At 39.7% G+C, this 20,105-nt stretch overlaps 1 protein-coding gene across 3 annotated transcripts in view; it reads right to left on the bottom strand.

Moving 5' to 3' along the window:
* VPS50 (VPS50 subunit of EARP/GARPII complex) overlaps window positions 1-19,639 on the bottom strand; it is a 92,374-nt gene extending 72,735 nt beyond the window's left edge. For all 3 annotated transcript variants that reach the window (XM_080339504.1, XM_080339505.1, XM_080339503.1), the window contains exons 1-8: window positions 19,521-19,639; window positions 17,184-17,252; window positions 8,414-8,536; window positions 7,743-7,814; window positions 3,660-3,713; window positions 1,322-1,392; window positions 774-891; window positions 647-682 (exon numbers count right to left, since the gene is read on the bottom strand). In XM_080339504.1, the coding sequence (XP_080195630.1) occupies window positions 647-682; window positions 774-891; window positions 1,322-1,392; window positions 3,660-3,713; window positions 7,743-7,814; window positions 8,414-8,536; window positions 17,184-17,252; window positions 19,521-19,553 (576 nt within the window). In that variant the 5' untranslated portion in view covers window positions 19,554-19,639. The remainder of the gene's footprint in view (window positions 1-646; window positions 683-773; window positions 892-1,321; window positions 1,393-3,659; window positions 3,714-7,742; window positions 7,815-8,413; window positions 8,537-17,183; window positions 17,253-19,520) is intronic.
* Window positions 19,640-20,105: the final 466 nt, after the last annotated feature.

Genomic DNA, 20,105 nt, shown 5'->3' on the forward strand with positions numbered 1-20,105 from the left:
AGTCAAAATTGTTACACTACATCATTAAAGCGTGGTTGTCAACAAAATCCTGAAGTTGTCTTTCATACAATTTAATCAGCTTAAGACAAGAACTATCTAATGCATCTGTAGTCAGTAAATATAGATATACTGCATCAGTAGAATTTTCAGTGTCATGGTCTGCATGCTGCAATGTTTTCTCAACTGGCTCTTAAAAAAACAACACAATTAATAACAAGAGAAGATACCATACTTACAAATAAAATAGTAAGGAGCCCATATATAAATTTGTACAGTACCCTACCAGTACAAGTACTTTATCCAGACCCAGCATATCAATAATCAGCTAGATCTCACCTTTTCTTTTCTTCCAAATATCAAGCTAAGACTAGAGGAGCAGCATAAGTTGAGGGTAGGGAGGCTCCAGAGCATTCTTACCATTACAATTTGGTCTTTGACAGAAAATACTTCCCCCACCCTGGCACAAGGGCTATCTGACATGAAGTACTCCTCAGAACATTTTAAAAAAGCATAAAAATATAATATCACCACCCATACACACTCATAGCCTGTTTGCAAGAGGAAGGAAAGAAAGAACAAAATTAAGATGACTGACAAAAGTAGACTTAGAATAGCTTCAAATTATAATAGTCTGGCAGGGACTTACCTCCAGCATCTCACTCAAACGCACATCAGTTCTTTGCTAAAAATTAAAAAAAAAAAAAAACAACTGTGATAACTACACAGAAATGAAGAAAACTATTTTGCCATCGAACAAAAACAATTGTACATACCAGTGTCTTTATTGTTCTCAGAGACTTTAGCAGTCCAATAAGCAACTGTCGTTTCCTCTGATTTGCAAGAAGCCCCAAACTAGTTTGTGTGAAGCCTTCCTTTGCTATATTCAGGTGTCTGCCAAAGTTAAAAATGAACATAATCTTTGATAATATGTAAAATAAAACTTATTTCCAATTAATTCTAATGTTTTCATCAAAACATATGCTAGAAAATACACTGTCAGCATTTTTAGGGAAACCCAGAAATTGAGATGATACCAACAGACTAGTAAGAAGGTATGTATTCCCTTCTGCAAAACTTCTCTGTGGATCAATGGTGTGTGGCAAAAGGTTCATGGTTTGAAGAGAACTCCCAACTGAAAAAGTGAGAGCTGCAAGAGAGAAAGCATCTGGTATTTCTTTCAGTATCTTTAACTACTATTGCTAATTCCATTCAGCACATAAATAGGAAATATCACCAGCAAACAAAATTCTTGGGTTTACAGATTTCTTCTTAAACACTTTTTTCCCCTCTTTCAATCTCTGCCCTTATTTAAGCAAGATACCTTCTTCCGTTCGTGCAAATAACCGCTGCTAACTGAAGGCCAGTCTGCAATGATGTAATACGTTCAAGTTCCTACAGAGAGACAACAGGTTAAATAAATACACAAGCTGAAGTTGTGCTACACACCAGCAAAGACTAGTCATTAGTAGGTTTCTCTTGAGATGTTACAGTGACTTTGCAGAGTTACTTTAATTATTATTTGTTTCATCATTTTATTTATTCTAAGCAGTGGAATGTAACATTAACATAAGCTATCTTTTAAAATACAATTCTCTTTTCAATAAAGATATTTGCAATCCATTTTCATTGCAGTGGGACGCTCTACATTTTTATACAGTACATTTAGCCTAAGAATCCCCATACCATTGATGCCCTACAGCAGAATGATCAGATACAGAAGCACAGTGTTTAATTTGCATTAATATGCCAGAGAGCAGCATTTTCTGGTTTAGAAGCACTTGTGTTCTACCAAATTAATAGATGTCACTTCATAATGAACGTTAATTGTATCCTGTTGAATTTCAGCTGAAAACTCTTCAGCACAGGTGACCTGAATTTAGCTTGATTTTGACTTAGTGAAGTGCCTAACATAATCTCAACTCCTTTAAAAAGAATAAAACTTTTAACATACCTATTAGGATTTCTTTTGTTAGGAACAGAACTGCAGAAAAGTGAATGCTCTCCCCATGCTAAAGAAAAAACCTTTTTTTTTTTTTATAATACTGCTTATAATTTCAAAACATATCAAGGGCTTTCCATGAAGAGAACAGAGACTTTCACCTTGAAAACTAACCTAATTCTAAAGATATGATAAGCAAAAACAAGTTTAAAGTTTAGTTCAGTTTAAGAAAAGCTCCTGGTCATTCTCCAAAGATACACGTAATTCTGACAAATCACTGAACTGCATTTTTTACCAAAAACAGTTCCTCCTTTATGTTAACAATGCTGCTTTTGCAAAAATGACAGCTTAGTTGCTGATATGCATAATATCTTAAGAAACCAAATTCAAGGATGACTTTCCTCAGTACTGACTTCTCACTAAAAACATACTTTGCAAATGTCAAAGCTAGTGAAAAGGTCGATATTTCCTTTTCCGTGAGGAAATGTATACAATAAGGAGCAACTTCAAGCCAGCTTTGCCTCTTGCAAAGATTCTCTACAGTATCTCCTTTGAACGTGCCTGGGTGGAGATGCAGTGGAGAGAGAGCGCAGCCTAATGGTCCCCAGAGATGAAGTATTCCCTCCAGCATTTAAGGCTGAATACATTTTTCTTTTCTTATTCTTCCATCCATTGGTTGTTCCTAAAGCATGCCTTTCCTTCCAAGGAGAAAGGAAAATTATAAATCCCTTGCCTTGTGCCTGTGCCATGTCTCCCTCAGCCCACAGTAGTGCCTGTTAGACCAGTACTTCATACTAGAAATGAGGTGCAAATCTCAACTTCTCCACACTCTCGCAGCCTGTCTTCACAGGAGAGGTGCTCCAGCCCTCTGATCATCTTTGTGGCCTATTCTGGACTTGATCCAACAGGTCCATGTCCTTCCTGTGTTGGGGACCCCAGAGCTGGGCGCAGGACTCCAGGCAGGGTCTCGCAAGAGCACAGGTGGACAATCACCTCTCTAGGCCTGCTGCTCAAGCTTCTTTTGATGCAGCCCCAGGTACGGTTGGCTTTCTGGGCTGTAGGCACATATTGCTGGGTCACCAACCAACACCCCCAAGACTTTCATCTGAGGGTTGCACTCAATCCATTCTCCACCCAGCCTGTATTTGCACTTGGGATTGTCCTGACCCATGTGCAGGACCTTGCACTTGCCCTTGTTGAACTTCATGAGGTTCGCATGGGCTCACCTCTCAATCCTATCAACGCGCCTGTGGATGGCATCCCTTCCCTCCAGCGTGTCAACCACACCACACAGCGTGGTGTCATCAGTAAACTTGCTGAGGGTGCACTCAGTCCCGCTGTCCATGTCACCAACAAAGATGTTAAACAGCGATGGTCCCAATATCGATCTGAAACCATTCCTAAACACAGGCACTAAAGAATCTCCTGTTCAAGTCCACAGTCAAGCCTGTGAATTCATGTTTTCAGAAAGCCTTCTTAAAACGGTCGTATGCCAAAGCCTTTATCATTCTAAGGGCCTCCAGCACAATATGCCCTTGGTTCTTTTCACTCCACAGATAAGAGGTTTAGCATACAGAGACCGCTGATTCTAAGCAGGCACTAGCATCTCTACTAACAAGTGACTGTTAATATATTTAATACCCAATGAAACAAGAGCACCATTATAAGAGCAAATAATTGAGTGGTTTACTCTTAAAAAAGTGACTGTTAGTTGTCTTACCTGAACATATGCAGGCTGTTTTTCAAGAATCAAGTCTGCAACTTTCTTAGATACCTTAAAAAGAAATATATTACAGGTGATACATAGCAAACTCAATTAAGTAGACCATTCCTATACTAAAGTTCTACAAGTTTGTGATTCTTTATCATTCAGCTCTGTAGTACTCAAATTTATTCATTAATATGCCACAAGGTAAAAAATGACAACCAGTTAAGACAAGAAAAGTGTTTACAGTTCTATCTAGGAATCAGTGGGCATTTCTAAATTAATCCCTTTCCTGCTTGTTAAGGAATACACTGGAATAGCAAGTAAAAATAATATAGGACACTATAATTGCTTACATTCTGCTTGTGGTACTGCTAGAGTACAAATTCAAGTTAACAATTTACCATGGAGATCTATGAAAGCTGTAAGGACATCTACCTTACAAACTGATATTGTATTAAATAAAACCCATATCAAAATTAATATTTATCTTGTGCATGTTATACCCTTTCTTTAGCACACAGAACATTAATATTTTAAGATTTTATCCATTGTTCTGAACTAACCGTAAGTGGAATGCTACCGAGAGCTGCAGCCTGTACTGAATTTAAAAATGGGCACTGTCATCTAGATCAGTCTCCTGTGTGCAAACACACAAGCTTAAAAACAAAATATCCAACAGTACTAGTCATATAAACACAGGCTTGAGAATAGTGTGGTTTGTTTTGTTTTTTTCCGAAGGGATCACAAACAGTTCAAATATGAAAAAGAAATTATTGATACTGTTCTATATTCTTCTTTGGGAACAATACTCCCAGAAATGAAAAGAAAGAGAGAGGAGAAAGAGAGAGGAGAAAGAAGGAGAAAGAGAAAGAAGGAGAAAGAGAAAGAAGGAGAAAGAGAAAGAAGGAGAACAGGAGAAGGAGAGAAGGAGAGAAAAAGGAAAAAGGAAAAAAGGGAAAAAGGGGGGAAAAATAGGAAAAAGGAAAAAAAAAGGAAAAAGGATAAACTAGCTATGACAGTCAGCCAGCCCACAACTGGGAAAGAGAGATGAGGAAGATTTTATGTATTTGACTGCTTATTCAAACATAGCAAAGTTGGGATCTTCAGTCAGCATTCCTGTAACAAACTGACAGTGGCTCCACCAGGCCAGTTCCCATCCTCTGGAAAAGCACCTGCACACCAATGGTGTTCGAAGTACCCCAGTATCATCAGGTGGCAGTCTGGACACAGGACATGTATCTAGCTATGCTTTCCTCCTTGCACATTAAAAAACATCCACAATCACCAAATGATTTTAAAACCTCTTAGTTGTTCTATAAATAACAAAGGTTTCTTCTGCAGGACAGAAAAAGAACCACTCCAGAGCACTGGGGGGCAGGAAAGGATGTTATCAGTCCAAAAGGTACACAAGCCTACATGACCCTGGGCCTCTAAAGAAGGTTTGTTCTCTGCACAGTCTCTATCTGGTAGAATTTTCACCTCCCTCTTCCAACCTGTTCTTGCCACAAGCCTTGTACCTGTCAAAACTTTAGGACAGGGATACACTTGCTAGTCATGCATTCTCCTATAGTTTCCAACAGTTCAATTCTTCACTGTTAGAGGGATTCATGAAGCAGTACACATGAACATAAGACGTGTCTCATTTTCAGTTTTTAATCTGTTTTTTTTTTGTTTTCACATTCTCAGTTACACTTGACCAATAACAACCTCAAGACTACCAAGCATCTGCCACTGTCATATCATCTTTTTTTTCTTTCCCTGAACTTAGTGATATTACTTTTCCGAGCTTCCAAGTGATTCTCTTTATTTTGGATAAGCAACATTATCACAGGTTATTCATTTTGAAATGGTCCCACTCCTTTTGGCATCTTCCATACAATTTTGTTGGGGTTAGTTTTGTTTTGGTTTAATTCTCAACTTTTGGAATCTAGAATTGCAACTGCTAGCTATGAATGTGGCTGCAGTTATCAATGCAGGCAAACAACAATGTTCTTTGAGGGGACCAAACAATTTTCTCCAAAACAATTTTCTCTTTCTTATCACATCAGGAAAAAATATTTCGTCTCCTGAAGAAAGAAAAAAATATACAGCTGAGGATATCAGTCTACTAACTAAAATGAAGACATACATAAAACTAAAAAGCCTCCTAATTCAAATCGTCCGTACCAAGAGGATTAGACAAATTAAAGCTGTCATGATACACATATTAAAGAAGCTTTAAGTGAGCTGGAATCCATCCAATGGAATGGAAACCTGGAATGGAAAATCTAGGGAAAATTCAGAGACTATAGTGACCCCAAAAGGCATGACCAAGATCAGCTCACAAAAGCAGATGGCAGCAGCCAGTGAGAAGTGGAAGGTCAGAGCTCTATTACCTGTAATTCACACTCGTTTGAGTAAATTGTGTTTCAGAAATTTAGAAGTTGGAATTATCTCTAAATGACTATTGTAAAATCCTATGTCAGCTATAGCTACAGGCACTGAAATGAAAAATGCAGTATCTATTCTTTTTCAAAAGCAGAGATATTGTGTGATCTGCCAACAGACATCATGAGTCCTCCATCTAATAATCTATTCAGAATCAGCATCAATATATTTTTAGGACTGAACTAATAACATAAAACATTCTGCAGTACCATCTTCCATGAAGGGCTCTAATGTCCTTTAAGACAGACAGTAATCTAAATGACATATCACAAAATAAACAGACAATAATTGAGACAGGAGAAGAAAACATGCAACAGTCTCTCACACTAGCCCTGGAAATATAACACAAGGACATGATATGCAGCATACAATAAATTTTAGCAACACAGAACACGCCCAAGGAGGAAAACAAATCCAAGCAACAATTCCTTCCTACAACAGAGTCATATTTTGACTAGATTAAGGCAGACACAAGAAAACCCTAATCCTGCCTCGGGGGATGCTGGGGGAAGAACTGGATGCACATTTCTCTTCAAAAGTTTTGGCTTTGAAAGATTTTGTTTGTTTTCTGAAAGAAAGACACATCTGAGGCATATTTCCTGGAAACCTCGTGCTCAGTTCTCACCCCTACTATTCATTAGCTGCATGCACCCTCCAGTTCACATGTTTCAGCAGCAGCCATGCACTGAAACCAACTCGTCCAGCTGCAGACGGTTCCCACCATGCAGGTAAAATTGCCAAAATATTTATAACAGATATTAGGATTATCATGTGTATCTCAGTGGAGTTGTCTCTCAGCCTTAAAAAAAAAACACCACACGACACACACAAAACCCAAGCCCACCACCCACTTTCAACTTCTTTCCTTATACCTCTTGATGAGAAACATGGCATATTCATTTGCTCAACTTCTCCCTAACACTTTACAAAATTTCATAGATTTATTCTGGGGAAAGCAGTCCTAGGCAGAAGGAATTTGTTCCCTACGTACTGTTAACGAACTAACATTCTCCTTCTGTATATTTTATTCATTTAAAGCCATGAATTAGGATTATTACTATTATTTTGCTTGCAGATACTCTCCAAATGCCACAGTTAATACATTAGTTCCCTGTACCATATTATTAATCTTTAAAAGAGCAATGAATCCATAATTTTAAAAGCCTGAAATGTAACAAGTAGTTTTCAGAAGCTGCAACTCCGATTTCCCCTGTAAATTGTAGTTATTGCTCACTATTGCATTTCATTTGTTTTATTACATAATAACTCTGTATCAGTATTCACTAGAAACCTTCATGGATGATTAATAAATTGGTAAATGAAAAATAAGATAAAATACCAGCTCTAAGGAAAGAGTTTTAAAAATACTTTATGTTTTACATAGCCAGAAATCCCTCAGAAAAGATACTAAAACATGTTTCAGTGCTCTGCTGCATATTACTTTTCTTGCAATATATAAGAAAAGCTAAACATTCAGAAAACCGAGTTTCTAAAGAAATAGCACATTTTCTCCTTGTTACAACACATCACCAAGATTTACTTCCATGGTTGTATATTATTATATGATTTGCTGATACAATTTTTCACTATAAAAGCACACAACATAATATTAAAGGAAAAAACACTTAATATCTAACGTGAGGTCACAGAGAAAACAACTTTACTTACAGCAGCTTGCTGTTGTTTTAATTTGTCTCTGTACTCTTCCAGTTCTTGAAGACTAAGTACTGGAGGAAGCCTCTGCAAGTACACAGAAAATGAAATCGAGAAATTAAAGGATGCTAAATACACATGTAGTATTAACTAACCAATCAATTCCACTAAAGAAACATTCTTATTGCTTCTGCAACCTAATCTGCAGAATTAATCCATTATTTCAAATGATGGATACTGAAATGTATCAGTGCTAAGATAAACAATATATCATAATTACATCATATGATATCATAATTACTTCAAAGTTACATTGTTCTAAGCCATATATGTATACATACAACCCTCCCCTAATCATTGCGATTATTATGTCCCAGTCTATTAATTGCTAAAACAAATACCCAAAGTATAGAACAGACTTTTTTTTCCCCCGTTCAAATATTTTGTCTTTTTCACAGTAGTTTAAATTACAAAGTGGCTGTTAGCACACATTAAAAGAAGAGACTCCACATCAATACTGTATGCTAGAAGCTCCACACAACCCCAAGACAAGTTGGGAGGGTACAGTTTTGCATTAATACAAGATCTAAGAAACGAACCAAAAAATAGCTCATTGAAACGAGCATACTCTTTTGACCCTCCTTTTTTGTTATATAACTGTCTTTTCTTTTAAGAAGACAACTTACCTCTAACTCATACTTCACAATATCAAAGGAATCATTGGAAAAATATACTTCTTCAATGCTATTAATTATTTCCTGCTGAGCTTGAGGGTCAGTTGGTTCTTCACATACCTCTCTGAGCTCCTCCTTCACAAAACAAAAAGAGATTCCATGATATAATATTGCGTCCTAACAAGAACAATGTTTTACCAAAACAAGCATTTTTCAAAACCCATTTACACTATTAGTACAAGAAGCAATAGCAAAGAACAAAAAGTTCAGTACACTGCAACTTGTTCTTCCCATTAAAAAGAGCAAGATATTTAAAACATTTCAAAGAACAAAGTGCAGACTTTGATGTTGTAGATCAGTTAAACACTTATTCATCAACACATTTATAGCACAACCGCATATAAAGTCCACAGTTTTTTCCTTCTAAAGTTTAGAAATTCTAATAATAAACTAAAAATATATTGGCAGGCTATATAACCAGAAGAAAAAACAAAAAGAAAGAAAAAAAAAAAAAAAAGAAAGAAAAAAAATCACAAAAAAGTGACAAATAAAAAACCTGAGTTTTTCTTAAACCAGAAAAAAACATCTTTGTAAACATAAGGTAGCCAGTGTCACTACAAATATATAACTTTTCAATTCAGCCCTCAGAATTCACTGTAATAAAAGTCATGCGAATAAACACTTGAATTTTTTACAAGTAAAAGCAGAACAAATTTGCCTTCAGATTTCAGATTTTTCTCTGACTAGTAGGGTGTTCTAAGCAGAGATGTGCTGTTAGCCTTTCTGAAAGCTAATATTCAAGAGGTGAGCAATCCCCTCCTTGCTGTCACGATCCCTCCCGGAAGGTCTTCTCAACAACCCAGCTGCTTCCATTGGTCGCAACAAACAAAGGACCAAACATGAGCCTCCTCTTCACCTTCTATATCAGACATTTCAACTAAGACCAGCCCTCCCCTGGATGCTGTTCCCACTGAAGTAATGAAAATTCTTTAGCAGAGACTCAAAAGGGAGAAGTACCAGGACATTATTACACCAGAATACAAGATAAAATGGATCAAATTGCTCAACAATCGCTCTGCCAAAGTGATGTAGTGGACTGAAGTGTCCCATAAAGACCCCACACCTCACAACAATGCCGGGTTGTTACAGGAGGACAAGGTGCCAGTGTTTCATCACCAGGAGCTCAAGGGCTTATTTCACCAGCTACAGACATCAGATTTTAGACTAATTTACCAAACAACCACTAACTTGCTTATTTTGTACATCAGTTGAAATAAGGTCAATGCCTACATGACATGAAGTAAACCAAGACTTTAAATAGAAAGGAATGTGCTGTTCCTCTCTGCAACTAGAGGCAGCCAAGGGATGGCAAGTGAACAGTTTGGAAGAGCATGAGATGGAGCCACTGCTCCTCTAAAATATCTCTCGCAGGAAAAAAAGAAAAAATAAAATACTAAGAGGAGGGGAGCCAAAAGCAATAGCTCCGACGCACAGAAAACCGGATTTCGCGCCCCCGAGCAGCGCGAACCCCTCGGTGACACGAGCGGGCACAACGGAGGCCAAAGAGCGGGCGGGCGGGACACCTGCTCGCGGCAGGACGGGCTGCCCCGGCCCCGCCCCGGCCCCGCCCCGGCCCCGCCGGGCAGTGCTCGGGCTCCGCCAGCTGGAGCGCGGGCGGAACGGCAGCTGGCAGGCGGCTTCGAGCCGAGATGGAGCAGCGGTAACCCGGAGAAAAACCACCGCCCTCCTCCCCTACCGTCAGGCGCCCAGCGCCTCAGATCTCCACGAAGGGAGTGTCTAAAACGCCCGGCTCAGTCCCGCCAGGGGCGCTGCCCGGCGGGCTGACCTGCAGCGAGACGGAGAAACCCGCCTGGCACCACGGGGCGAAGGCAGCGACCCCCCTCCAACCACACGGGCACCCGGCGGGAGGCTGTGCAAGGGAAGGCAGGGGCGAAGGGAGCGCACCCACATATGTGAGGGAGAGAAGAAAACAATACACCTAACGATATAATGACAACATGTAACAACAACAAAGCAAAACGATGCTATTCTTTAGACAAACCCTTAAAACCGGGTTTGAGCACTCGGCAAGCACCTGTCCACAATGCGACCAGCCACAACAGCACCTTGCTCAGAGGAAGGCAAAGGCTGGGTTGGCCACGGGGCACTGACAGAAGATGGTACCAGTTTGCAGGAGTCAGGAGGGAAGAACCACATGGGCACCGAAGGGCCAGGCAGGACTCCAGGCTGGCAGACCATCCCTTCAGCTCCAGCCACACCACTCACCGTTCCACCTCACGTCTCACCTTTACTACAAGCATGAGAAACAGAGGAGGGCAGGTTATGAGGAATGAAAAGATTCTTTAGAAATAGTCACTTTAGAGTCTTTTTCAACTTTTTAATCTATTATTTTGAAGTTTCCATCACATAAGAGTGCATGGATTGGCAGAGGACACACACATTCAGATTCAATGGCATACTGCTCTTGCAATAATTTAATTTATAAAGCAATGAATCCGTTATCTAACCATATGTATTCCTGTCCTTTAAAACAAACAAACAGAAAGTTATTTCCCTCTGCACTCCCTAAAAAAATGACATCTCTCTATAAATTAGCTTAGCATCTTACAGTACATTGAGTTTTAGCTACATGAAACTAAAATTAAAAGTTACGCAAGACAGGCAACAGGCTCAGCTTAATTTGCCCACTGAACCATTGCAAATGAAATCATCAAATTTGTCATGTGGTGTTTGGCTTCAAGTTCCCCATGGTTGTTTGTTAAAAGAAGAAAAACTAAACCCAAGAAGAAAACTCTAGGACCATTTGAATTTCTAGACTATTGATACCTTGTCATATTGGTGAAAGGATATGTCAATGCCATAGGTAACTGATATAATCTGAAGATGTATTAAGAAAGCCATCATGGACACATATTCTGTATTTAGAGCCACATGATAATAAGTTGGGAGGGTTGGTTTTAATATCAGCATTCCAATGAAATCTAATCAAGGATATTTTTGCCTTTGTAGAAGACCACAGTTTTCAGCACAAAAATAAATCTGATGTTGATGTGGCTAGGAAAATTAATTATAAACTACTTTATCCTGTCTCAGAAAGACTCTTCATCTCAGTTTTTCTTGCCAAAATACTACCTAGGAAAATCTTTATTAAATAGGCTGGGTTGGTTGGTTGGTTGGTTCTTATCTTGTTCATTCTTTCCAGAAAAGCAATCTACTGAGAACAACTCTCCATAACAAACTGAAGTTCCCACATAAATTACACTATCTGCCACCAGACTTTATGCCATGATAAACTGCAGCTTCCAGTCCATCATGCTCCACTAGTTTCAAATAACTGACATGCTCGAGGCCAATCTATTCACTCACCACTGAAGGAAGCAAGTATTCTTAGCAAAAGTTTATTTGCTGTTATTCAATTTTTGTCATCCCTTCAGTTAGAGATACAAAACAATTTTACTATATACATATGAAGTCCATAGTTCCACGGGCTTCAGGGAAGGTCAGATTTAGCACTGTGGAGTTCATACTCAAACCCTTTGGAGAGGTAGAGAGAGAAATTCTATTAAATCCCTCAGTGTACTTTTCTATCTCTTTTTTTTTTTTTTTTTTTCAAAAAAAAAGAGTCAATATTAAAGCACACTTGTCCGTAAATTTTATGGATATTTTACATAAATTCAGAAATTCCAAGTGCTATTCTGAATAGAAAAACCTCTGAAAAATTTGGATACACAGATCAGGAAGAGTAGCAGATTGGCACGGCAGACCCCATAGTATTAATTTCAATCTACCTGCCCAGGTTACTACACAGGTTCAGCAGTAGGAACCCTCCAAGCAATAATGGGCCAGCACAGCCATCTATGTTTCCAAAGCTTTGCTCAGCAAGACATTTCACCTCCTATATAAAACCTGCATCACTTGTGGTGCTGAATGTGCAACTTTTTTTTTTTTTTGGCCAGTAGCTTGGATCATATTTTCATAGAAAGACAATTTATCCTGTCAAACATACTTCCTTTCAGGTTATGGTTAGTGCAACCCTAAATAGGAAGTGTCTCTTTCGTAAAGCCACCTAAATAGATCAGTGAAAGACAGTTTCTGGGGAGATACAGAAAAAAAAAAAAAAGACCCTATCTGTCTGACAAGTTCACACACTTGAAGAAGCCACTGCTAAGTAAAAAACAGTGGTTAGTGTTTGCATCTCACACCTCACATCATTTTGCCCTCCTGTTCTATGGAAATAGAAGTTTATAGGTCCAGAAGACTGTGGCAATTCCTGGAAATACACTTCAGAAGAGTCACTTCATTGCAGACCCCTCTGAAATGCAGTTCAGCAAGTTTTAGATGACTTAGCTATTTCCCAGCACATCACATTCCCACCCTCCTTGTATTCTTCACTGGCTGTAACACCTAAATCAATATTGCTCTGTTGAATGAAGCATTACTGGTGGGGAGTTGAAACAAACACCTTCTGCATTCCAGTCACGATCAACCAAAAGACTTGGGAAGCAATGACATAAAAAAGCTAACTGGTCCTACTCAGAGAAAAAAAAAATAAAATAAAGAGCTTCCAGCATAATCAGAAGCTGAAGGTCAGCAATAGCCTATGCACCTCTACACAGAGAGTGCCAGGGGCCAAGTCTGCGCGGTACTTGTTTGGACACAGCCTCATGCGCTAAAACACACCACTGAACACACGGACAATTTATATCCCTCCATTCTGAATATGGATAAAAACCTCTGTCAAAAGTTAATCCTAAATACCAGGATGAGGGCCCTGCTCAACAGATTTAATCAGCAGGTACATTGCAACATCCTACCACCTTGAAATAAATAAGATATAAAAGTATTTTATATATAGATACACAATCTTTTTATCTATGTAAAAAGATGTATCTACCTATTATATATGTCTCATAATATATGTATAACTGTATCTATAAACTCACCTCAAAACTTCTTTCTTTCTCCCACCATAGCTAGTGCCCAGCTAGGTAAGGCAATCCCATGGCCAACTTTGTGGTCTTCCCTTATCTGACACAGGAAATGCCCAGAAACTTCTTTTGATCTCTCCTTCTTCAGTATGTATACAGAGTACTCATTAAAAAGCCCTCACTCTACCAAAACAAACATTACACTGTGAAAACAATTCTCCTGGTGGAGAGAACAACAAAGCCTGATCCATAGAAGAGATATTAGTCATACCACCACTTAATGCACTCCTGAAAAGCACTCAGCTACTGTTGGGGAAACAGAAACCCACACAGACCAAGAAAACCACACCTCTATAGCTATAAGAAAAGCATTTTAAAAAAAAAAACAAAAAACAAACAAAAAAAAAATTAAAAAAAAAATAAAAAAAAAACCAAAAACCTTTCAGTGTTGTTTACCACTCAAAGCCACAAAGCCAACTGAGATTTGTATTTTCATATGAAATGATTATCTTCAAGATAAGCATAACCTAATTCAAAGTCAACTCATTGTTAATCCTACACACTTGAATTCAAGTGTACCAAATACCTCTCTCACCCTTTTGTGACAGCATCTACTGAACAAAACTGATACCAGCATGGGAAACAACAAAGTTATCAGTAACAGAATGGTTCAAAAATAAGTGCTTTTGCCAAGAAAGGTTGTACCAGATGAACCTTGAGGACCCTTCCAACCTGGTATTCTATGATTCTATGAATTACAGCTCCCTAGGGTGACCAGGGCACACAGATGAAGTAAGGTATCTCAATCAAAAAAGATATTAAACCCCTCTGCAGTCAGCTTTCTCTACCAGAAATCCTGCCTTGCAGTACAGAATTGCCTTATCTACAGACCATATCATTAACTATTATGCACTTATTTCTCTGTATGAGCAAGTCGGCAGTATGAGTCTGTAATACAACAAAAAGTAAACCAGGTTTGCTGTAATTTGCCTTCATATGACAGAAGCAAATTGAAGTTTTTGAGGATATTTACAGAACTTGTCGGAGTACTGGTTAACATGAGTGAGTCCATGCACATAGAAGTATTCCATAAAATATCCAGGTACCAAATCATTTCATTGTTTAAAAACTAAAAATTGAGGAGGACAGTCATCACTTCAATGTGATGGCCTGCAATCAACCAGCCAGCAAACCAACAACTTTCAGATATCAAGACACAAAATAATTTTGCTGGTCTTCCCCTTATGTAACGCAATGTCAACATATTCTTCTTTCTGACCTCTACAGTTCCCATTTGACCACCAAACTAGTGTGACAGTGCCCCTCTTCAAAAACAACGTTTTGTTCCTAGAGTTAGCATTATCTATCAATGGCTTGTGATCTTTCCAGTAATTCATGCTGGCTCTGCAACCTTGCATCCTGTATCTCCCTACAGCTTTAACTCAGCTTTTGAAACTTTCAGTAACACTTGCACTAGATCAATCTGGAGATACCAAGAGTAGCATCATAACCACTCTATCATCAATACAGTATTTGCCTGGTGAGCCTGAGTCTTTTATTATTCAAGATATAAACGAAAACAGTTTCTAAAATGTGGCAGCAGAGAGCAACCTATGCTTCCAAATAGTGACCCGCAACAGTATGAAGCTCATTTTACTCATTGCCTTCAAAAATCTGCACCTTTACTGCAGTCTATTTTTGCATTCAAAAGTGAATTCCCTTTACCAAACTCGCACATTATTATAAAATAATTCTTGAGGGGCATTAGCTTATATCCAGCTAAGCTGCTTGATCCTGTGATTATAACAAAATTCTGATTTGTGACATCAGTACGTTGCCATGGCATTCAGTATAGCTTCAGCTCAAAACAAATACCAATATCCAAAAGCTTAATGACTTTCAACTTCCATGCAGTGCTTAAACCTAATCTCCGTGACAGTTACTCATACCACAAACACAGACAATATCTCCCCCTCTTCACCTCAAAAAACTCCTGTTTTCAAGAACGGGTATCTGAATCTATGCTCATAGTGACAGGAGGCATATTACAGTGCCTCATCTGATGTCTCATCATTTGAAAAGTAAAATCCTACAATTAAGATTTCAGCAAAGTTAAGGAGGCATGACGATATAAAATCCTTCTCCAAAAGAAAAGGGCTAGAAGTAAAATTACCACAGCAAATGGCTTGGGACTGTAGCCCAGAGTTAAACTGATCAAAACACAGTAATTTTATTCAAGATTCTTGTGATCTAATGCTTTCATTTAATCACATAGTCAGGTCATGCAACTTCATAAGAGTTTCACTCAATACAGCTTGCTGAGAAGGAAAAAGTTCATCTAAGCAACTCAGAATTTTGAGAACTACTCACCTAAAACATTTTGGAAGGAAAAAAAATGTTAGAAGACTGAAAAATATAAAACTCTTATTCTGTGGCACAGAAGAGAACAATACTCTAATTTTATGAGCTTCTAAAAAAATAATCAGCTGACAAGATCTAATGTTGATGCAAGCTTGCCTTTTCAAGCACAGAATTCAGAACTACAAAGAGATTCTGTTTGCAGAACAGTTACACATAACGTCTTCACATTGCAAATGTTTGACATAAACGTGTGAAAAAATTACAAATGGTTGACAGGCATTTGTTTTCCCATTGTTACTAGTACAAGGTATAGGCTTACCAGACACATGACTTCTAACTATTAACTATATTTCTATTAAAGAATAGAAATCCAGCCAAGACGTGCTACATCAACTTTTACTTGACAAAAAAGACAGTTTGAAACTGGATGCTCAGTGGGTGGCAGGAATCTGCAATTTTGAAATCTAAGCTGTGCTTTCAACATCACTGCAAATGAATACTTCCACTCTTTGAAATCAATATATTGGCCGCTGTTTAACAGCATTATATACCAATTCAGATATTGTTACTTGATTTTTCAAATACACAGTAGTGCTGATTTTCTGGTCTGCCTCAGCACAAGCAACATATTAGAGAAGAACATAAGGATTTTTTTATTTTGGTTTGGTTTTAACTATTGTGAAATAAGGCATCCAATTTTAGTTAGGAACTTATGTATCTCATTGGTTAATCGCAAAATCCAAATTAGGATTAAATAATAGACAACATCCACAGCAAGTCTTGTGAATCATCCATTCAGATCAACAGTGTATAAGAAGCAGTGAAATATTGTGACAAATGTTTCCTCACACCCAAATTATTCAGCATAATTTGTGAGACAAGAGTGAGCCAACAGTATTTAAGTAGTGAGACACAAGAAAACCAAAAAACCTATTAGTATTACAAAGCCGTAACATTTAAAGGAGAACATGAAGTTAATTATATATGCTGAAGAGTAAAACCATGAAAGTACAAAATACACTTGCAGCACCAAGACTATTAAGAGACTAAATATGAAGACTAGAACTATACAGGCTACCCATATAGCATCTACTTTCCAAATTAAAAAAAAAAAAAAAAAAGGCACTTTTCTTTTTCCTTCTTTTTTTTTTTTCCTTCATTCCTGCAGGAAACGTAGACAATATTACAATATTATGATCAGCATCCAGTGACAATTCAGAAGTTCCAAGATAGAAGTTTTAATGCAAGTTCATTCTGAGTCAGTGAACTGTTTTGCTTCACAGCTTTTAATTCTTTCATAAAACTATTTTACAAGATTTTCAGCAAGAAATAAAACTGTCAAAAAGACCAACAGCAAACCTGGTTTAATAAAACTTAAAAAAAATCACACAAAACAACAACCTAAGTGTAATCTAACCATAAAATAAAAAACATAAAATGAAGCGGGAAAGAGTAGGGAGTGTGTATCATACCTTACTAGGAAACCGAAAGCTTTCAATAGGACTGAGGTCATGAACACTCTCCTGAGGACTTCTCAGACCCTGTAAAAGAATTTTAATAGTCAGCTAAGACTGATTACTTTATATATATTGTAATTAAATTGCACAGGTCTCACCTGCTGTTGAATATATATCTACAAGTTCTTTAATAAATTACAGCGATATGAGGCTGGAAGGCTAAGGCTTTATTCCATAAACAATTAAGCAAGACCATTGGTATACAAATTATGTTCCTCAAACACCTCAGCATTTCCAACTTTATGCTGCAATACGAACCTTCTCACTACAGTTCACTTATATCCTCCTCTCTACTTCCAGGTGTTATTTTACGTTTAAAAATGCATATGTCAAAAAAACGTAACACACTTTGCTTCACTCACTTAATGGTCTAATGGAAACAAATAATCAAATTCAAGTGCTACCTACTCTGTAGCAAAATTGTATTTTTTTTGCTTTATGGCATATTTGTCTATTTACCACATAATACCATTAGAACTGTTTTTCCTTATGCATAACTAAATTGAGAAAGATGCATAATCCACATTAGCTGCTTTACAGACAGTAATTCTTACTCTTCAAGACATACAGCCACATAAACAGAATATGTTCTAGTTGACTGAAGCTTTGTACAGGAAGCATCAATTAACCAGCTGAATATGTGTTTGCTGAATATCCAGCACATTCACAATTTGGTGAAGCAATACCACAGAACATGCTGCTTAGCAAATTTTCCACCAGCTCCCTAGGCAGAGGTGAATCTAAACATTCAAGTTTCAGATACAGTTCTGACTCTAGCTTCCCTTGACACTGCAGAGTGTTCACATGAGTGGTGAGTTTCAGGCAGACTTTCCTCCTCCTCCTGCAGTTGATGCTAACAGCACTGTTCCCAAGCCCTTTTCAGGCCCTGGTATGTACACACAAAGAATCTATGCAATTACTACGTGATTTCATGAACAAAAAAAAAAAAATGTGTGTATCTTCTGAAACTACTAAAGTGTTTTACAAGTCCATCACTTTCGTGGTAACTACTACATTTTACAATTGTTTCATCTTCCTAGGATGCAAAACCTCTTCATTTCAGTTTTGATTCTCAGATTTCCATGTGCATCACTTCAAAACATCCGCCTTTTCCATTTGCCACCCCCACAGGTGACTCACCTCTATGCATCAGAAATTCAAGGTAACAAACAACCAAAGCAACTGCTTCAGCTTCTCATACTGCATGTGAAATCTTCCACCTGCCCTCTCAAAAATCTACAGTACCAGCAGCTTATCTTCAGAAGCAGCAAGAAGTTTCACTTTTTAACTAATCAAATGCTAAATGGAACTTAATCCTTCCCAAAGGCTGAAAATTGCATAAGTCACATCATTTTCAGACCACAACATTCCCACACTGGGCAGGCTTCCCACAGCTCCTCGGAGTCAAGCTCAAAACTGATCATTTACCCCTATAATGAATGGGAGCAGAACCTTATTTTGGAAATTCAGCTTTCAGGCCAGTGCCCATTTTTGAGCCCTGTCTCCCATGTAAGCATCACAATTCTGAGGGCACAGTTTAGGGGAAAAAAAAATAAAAAGTTTGGTTTCTGACTTTCCCATCATTTCCTATAACTATCTAGAATACCTGATGTGGTGGATGACTCAGGTGATTTTTTTATGTTCTCAAATTTAGACACACGGGCAAACAGGCTTCATTTTAGAGATATTTAGTATACATGAATGACCTGAATACTCCAATACACTCCTTAAAAAAGGCTCTGAACCTTGGAAATACCAGTCCAAACATACACTAGAAGAGATCTACCTAACCCCAGAGACACCTGGCACAAGGAAGCGGGCTGACAGAAACACATGAGGTGCTCTAGCATACAGTCAGTAGGTGTCCACTCAAATCCTTCCCCAGCTTTGCCTCCCTTTCGATCCAAAGCGTTTGCCCCCAGACAAAGCCACGTTCAGCGCCACGGCCCAGCGCTCGGAACTGTGCGGGATAGAAAGGCCTGACGCAGATCGGTCGTGTCATCTGTAACGCCAATCTGCCTGTCACCGCACACGTTCGTGCTGGCACCTGTGCACGCTTCCATTTCTTGATATAAAGAGGAAAAATAAGCTGGGTGCCTGCGTACCAAGAGCTCATGCACACCAGGACGCCCCTCTCCTCACAGGCAGGACTGAGGGTGATGCCCGCGCCCCGGAGGCCCATCAGGGTGCCCGGGCACGGCCGCACACGCCTGTCCCGGCGCCCCCCGGGATACAGAGTTCGGGACCCAGCCGCGGCGGGACCCCGCTGACCTCCCGACCCGAGCCGCTCACCTGGCGGGTCATCAGCGACTTGATCTTCTGCATGATGGCACCGGTGCCGGTACCACCGCCGCCGCCCAGAGAGCGCTCAGCAGCTCCGTGCGGCCGCAGGCTCCGGCGATCACGGGGAAGCCATGTTGGACGCCACCTGACAGAGCCCGCCCGATGCTCTCTGGGACCGGTAGTCCAGGGGCGGTGACGCCCAACTACAACCCCCGTCAGCGCGACCGGGAGGGCGGGCACCCGGGCAGGGAGCGGGGCGGGCCGGGCCGCTCCTTCCGCCGCGGCGGGCGGGGCTGAGGCTCCGGCGAGCGGGATGGCCGGGCGGGGGTGCTGTGGGGGGACGCGGGGCGCAGGCGGGGCATGTCGTGCGGGGACGCGGGGCGGCAGCCGCCGCCGTGGCTGCGGGACGCGGAACTGGGGCACGGAGGAGGAAAGGCCACGGCCAGCGGGACGGCGGCCCTGGGCGCTCTCCGGGGCGGTGGAAGGAGCTGTGCAGCCCGCTGTCCGACAGCGCTGCTGAACTCACGGCACCGACCACCGTGCGCGGCCTCGGGCTCTTGGTTCCGTTTGTATCCCCGAGCGTCCCGACTGGCA

This window comes from Nesoenas mayeri (assembly GCF_963082525.1).
Source record: "Nesoenas mayeri genome assembly, chromosome: 2".
In the NCBI taxonomy this organism is placed as follows: domain Eukaryota; kingdom Metazoa; phylum Chordata; class Aves; order Columbiformes; family Columbidae; genus Nesoenas; species Nesoenas mayeri.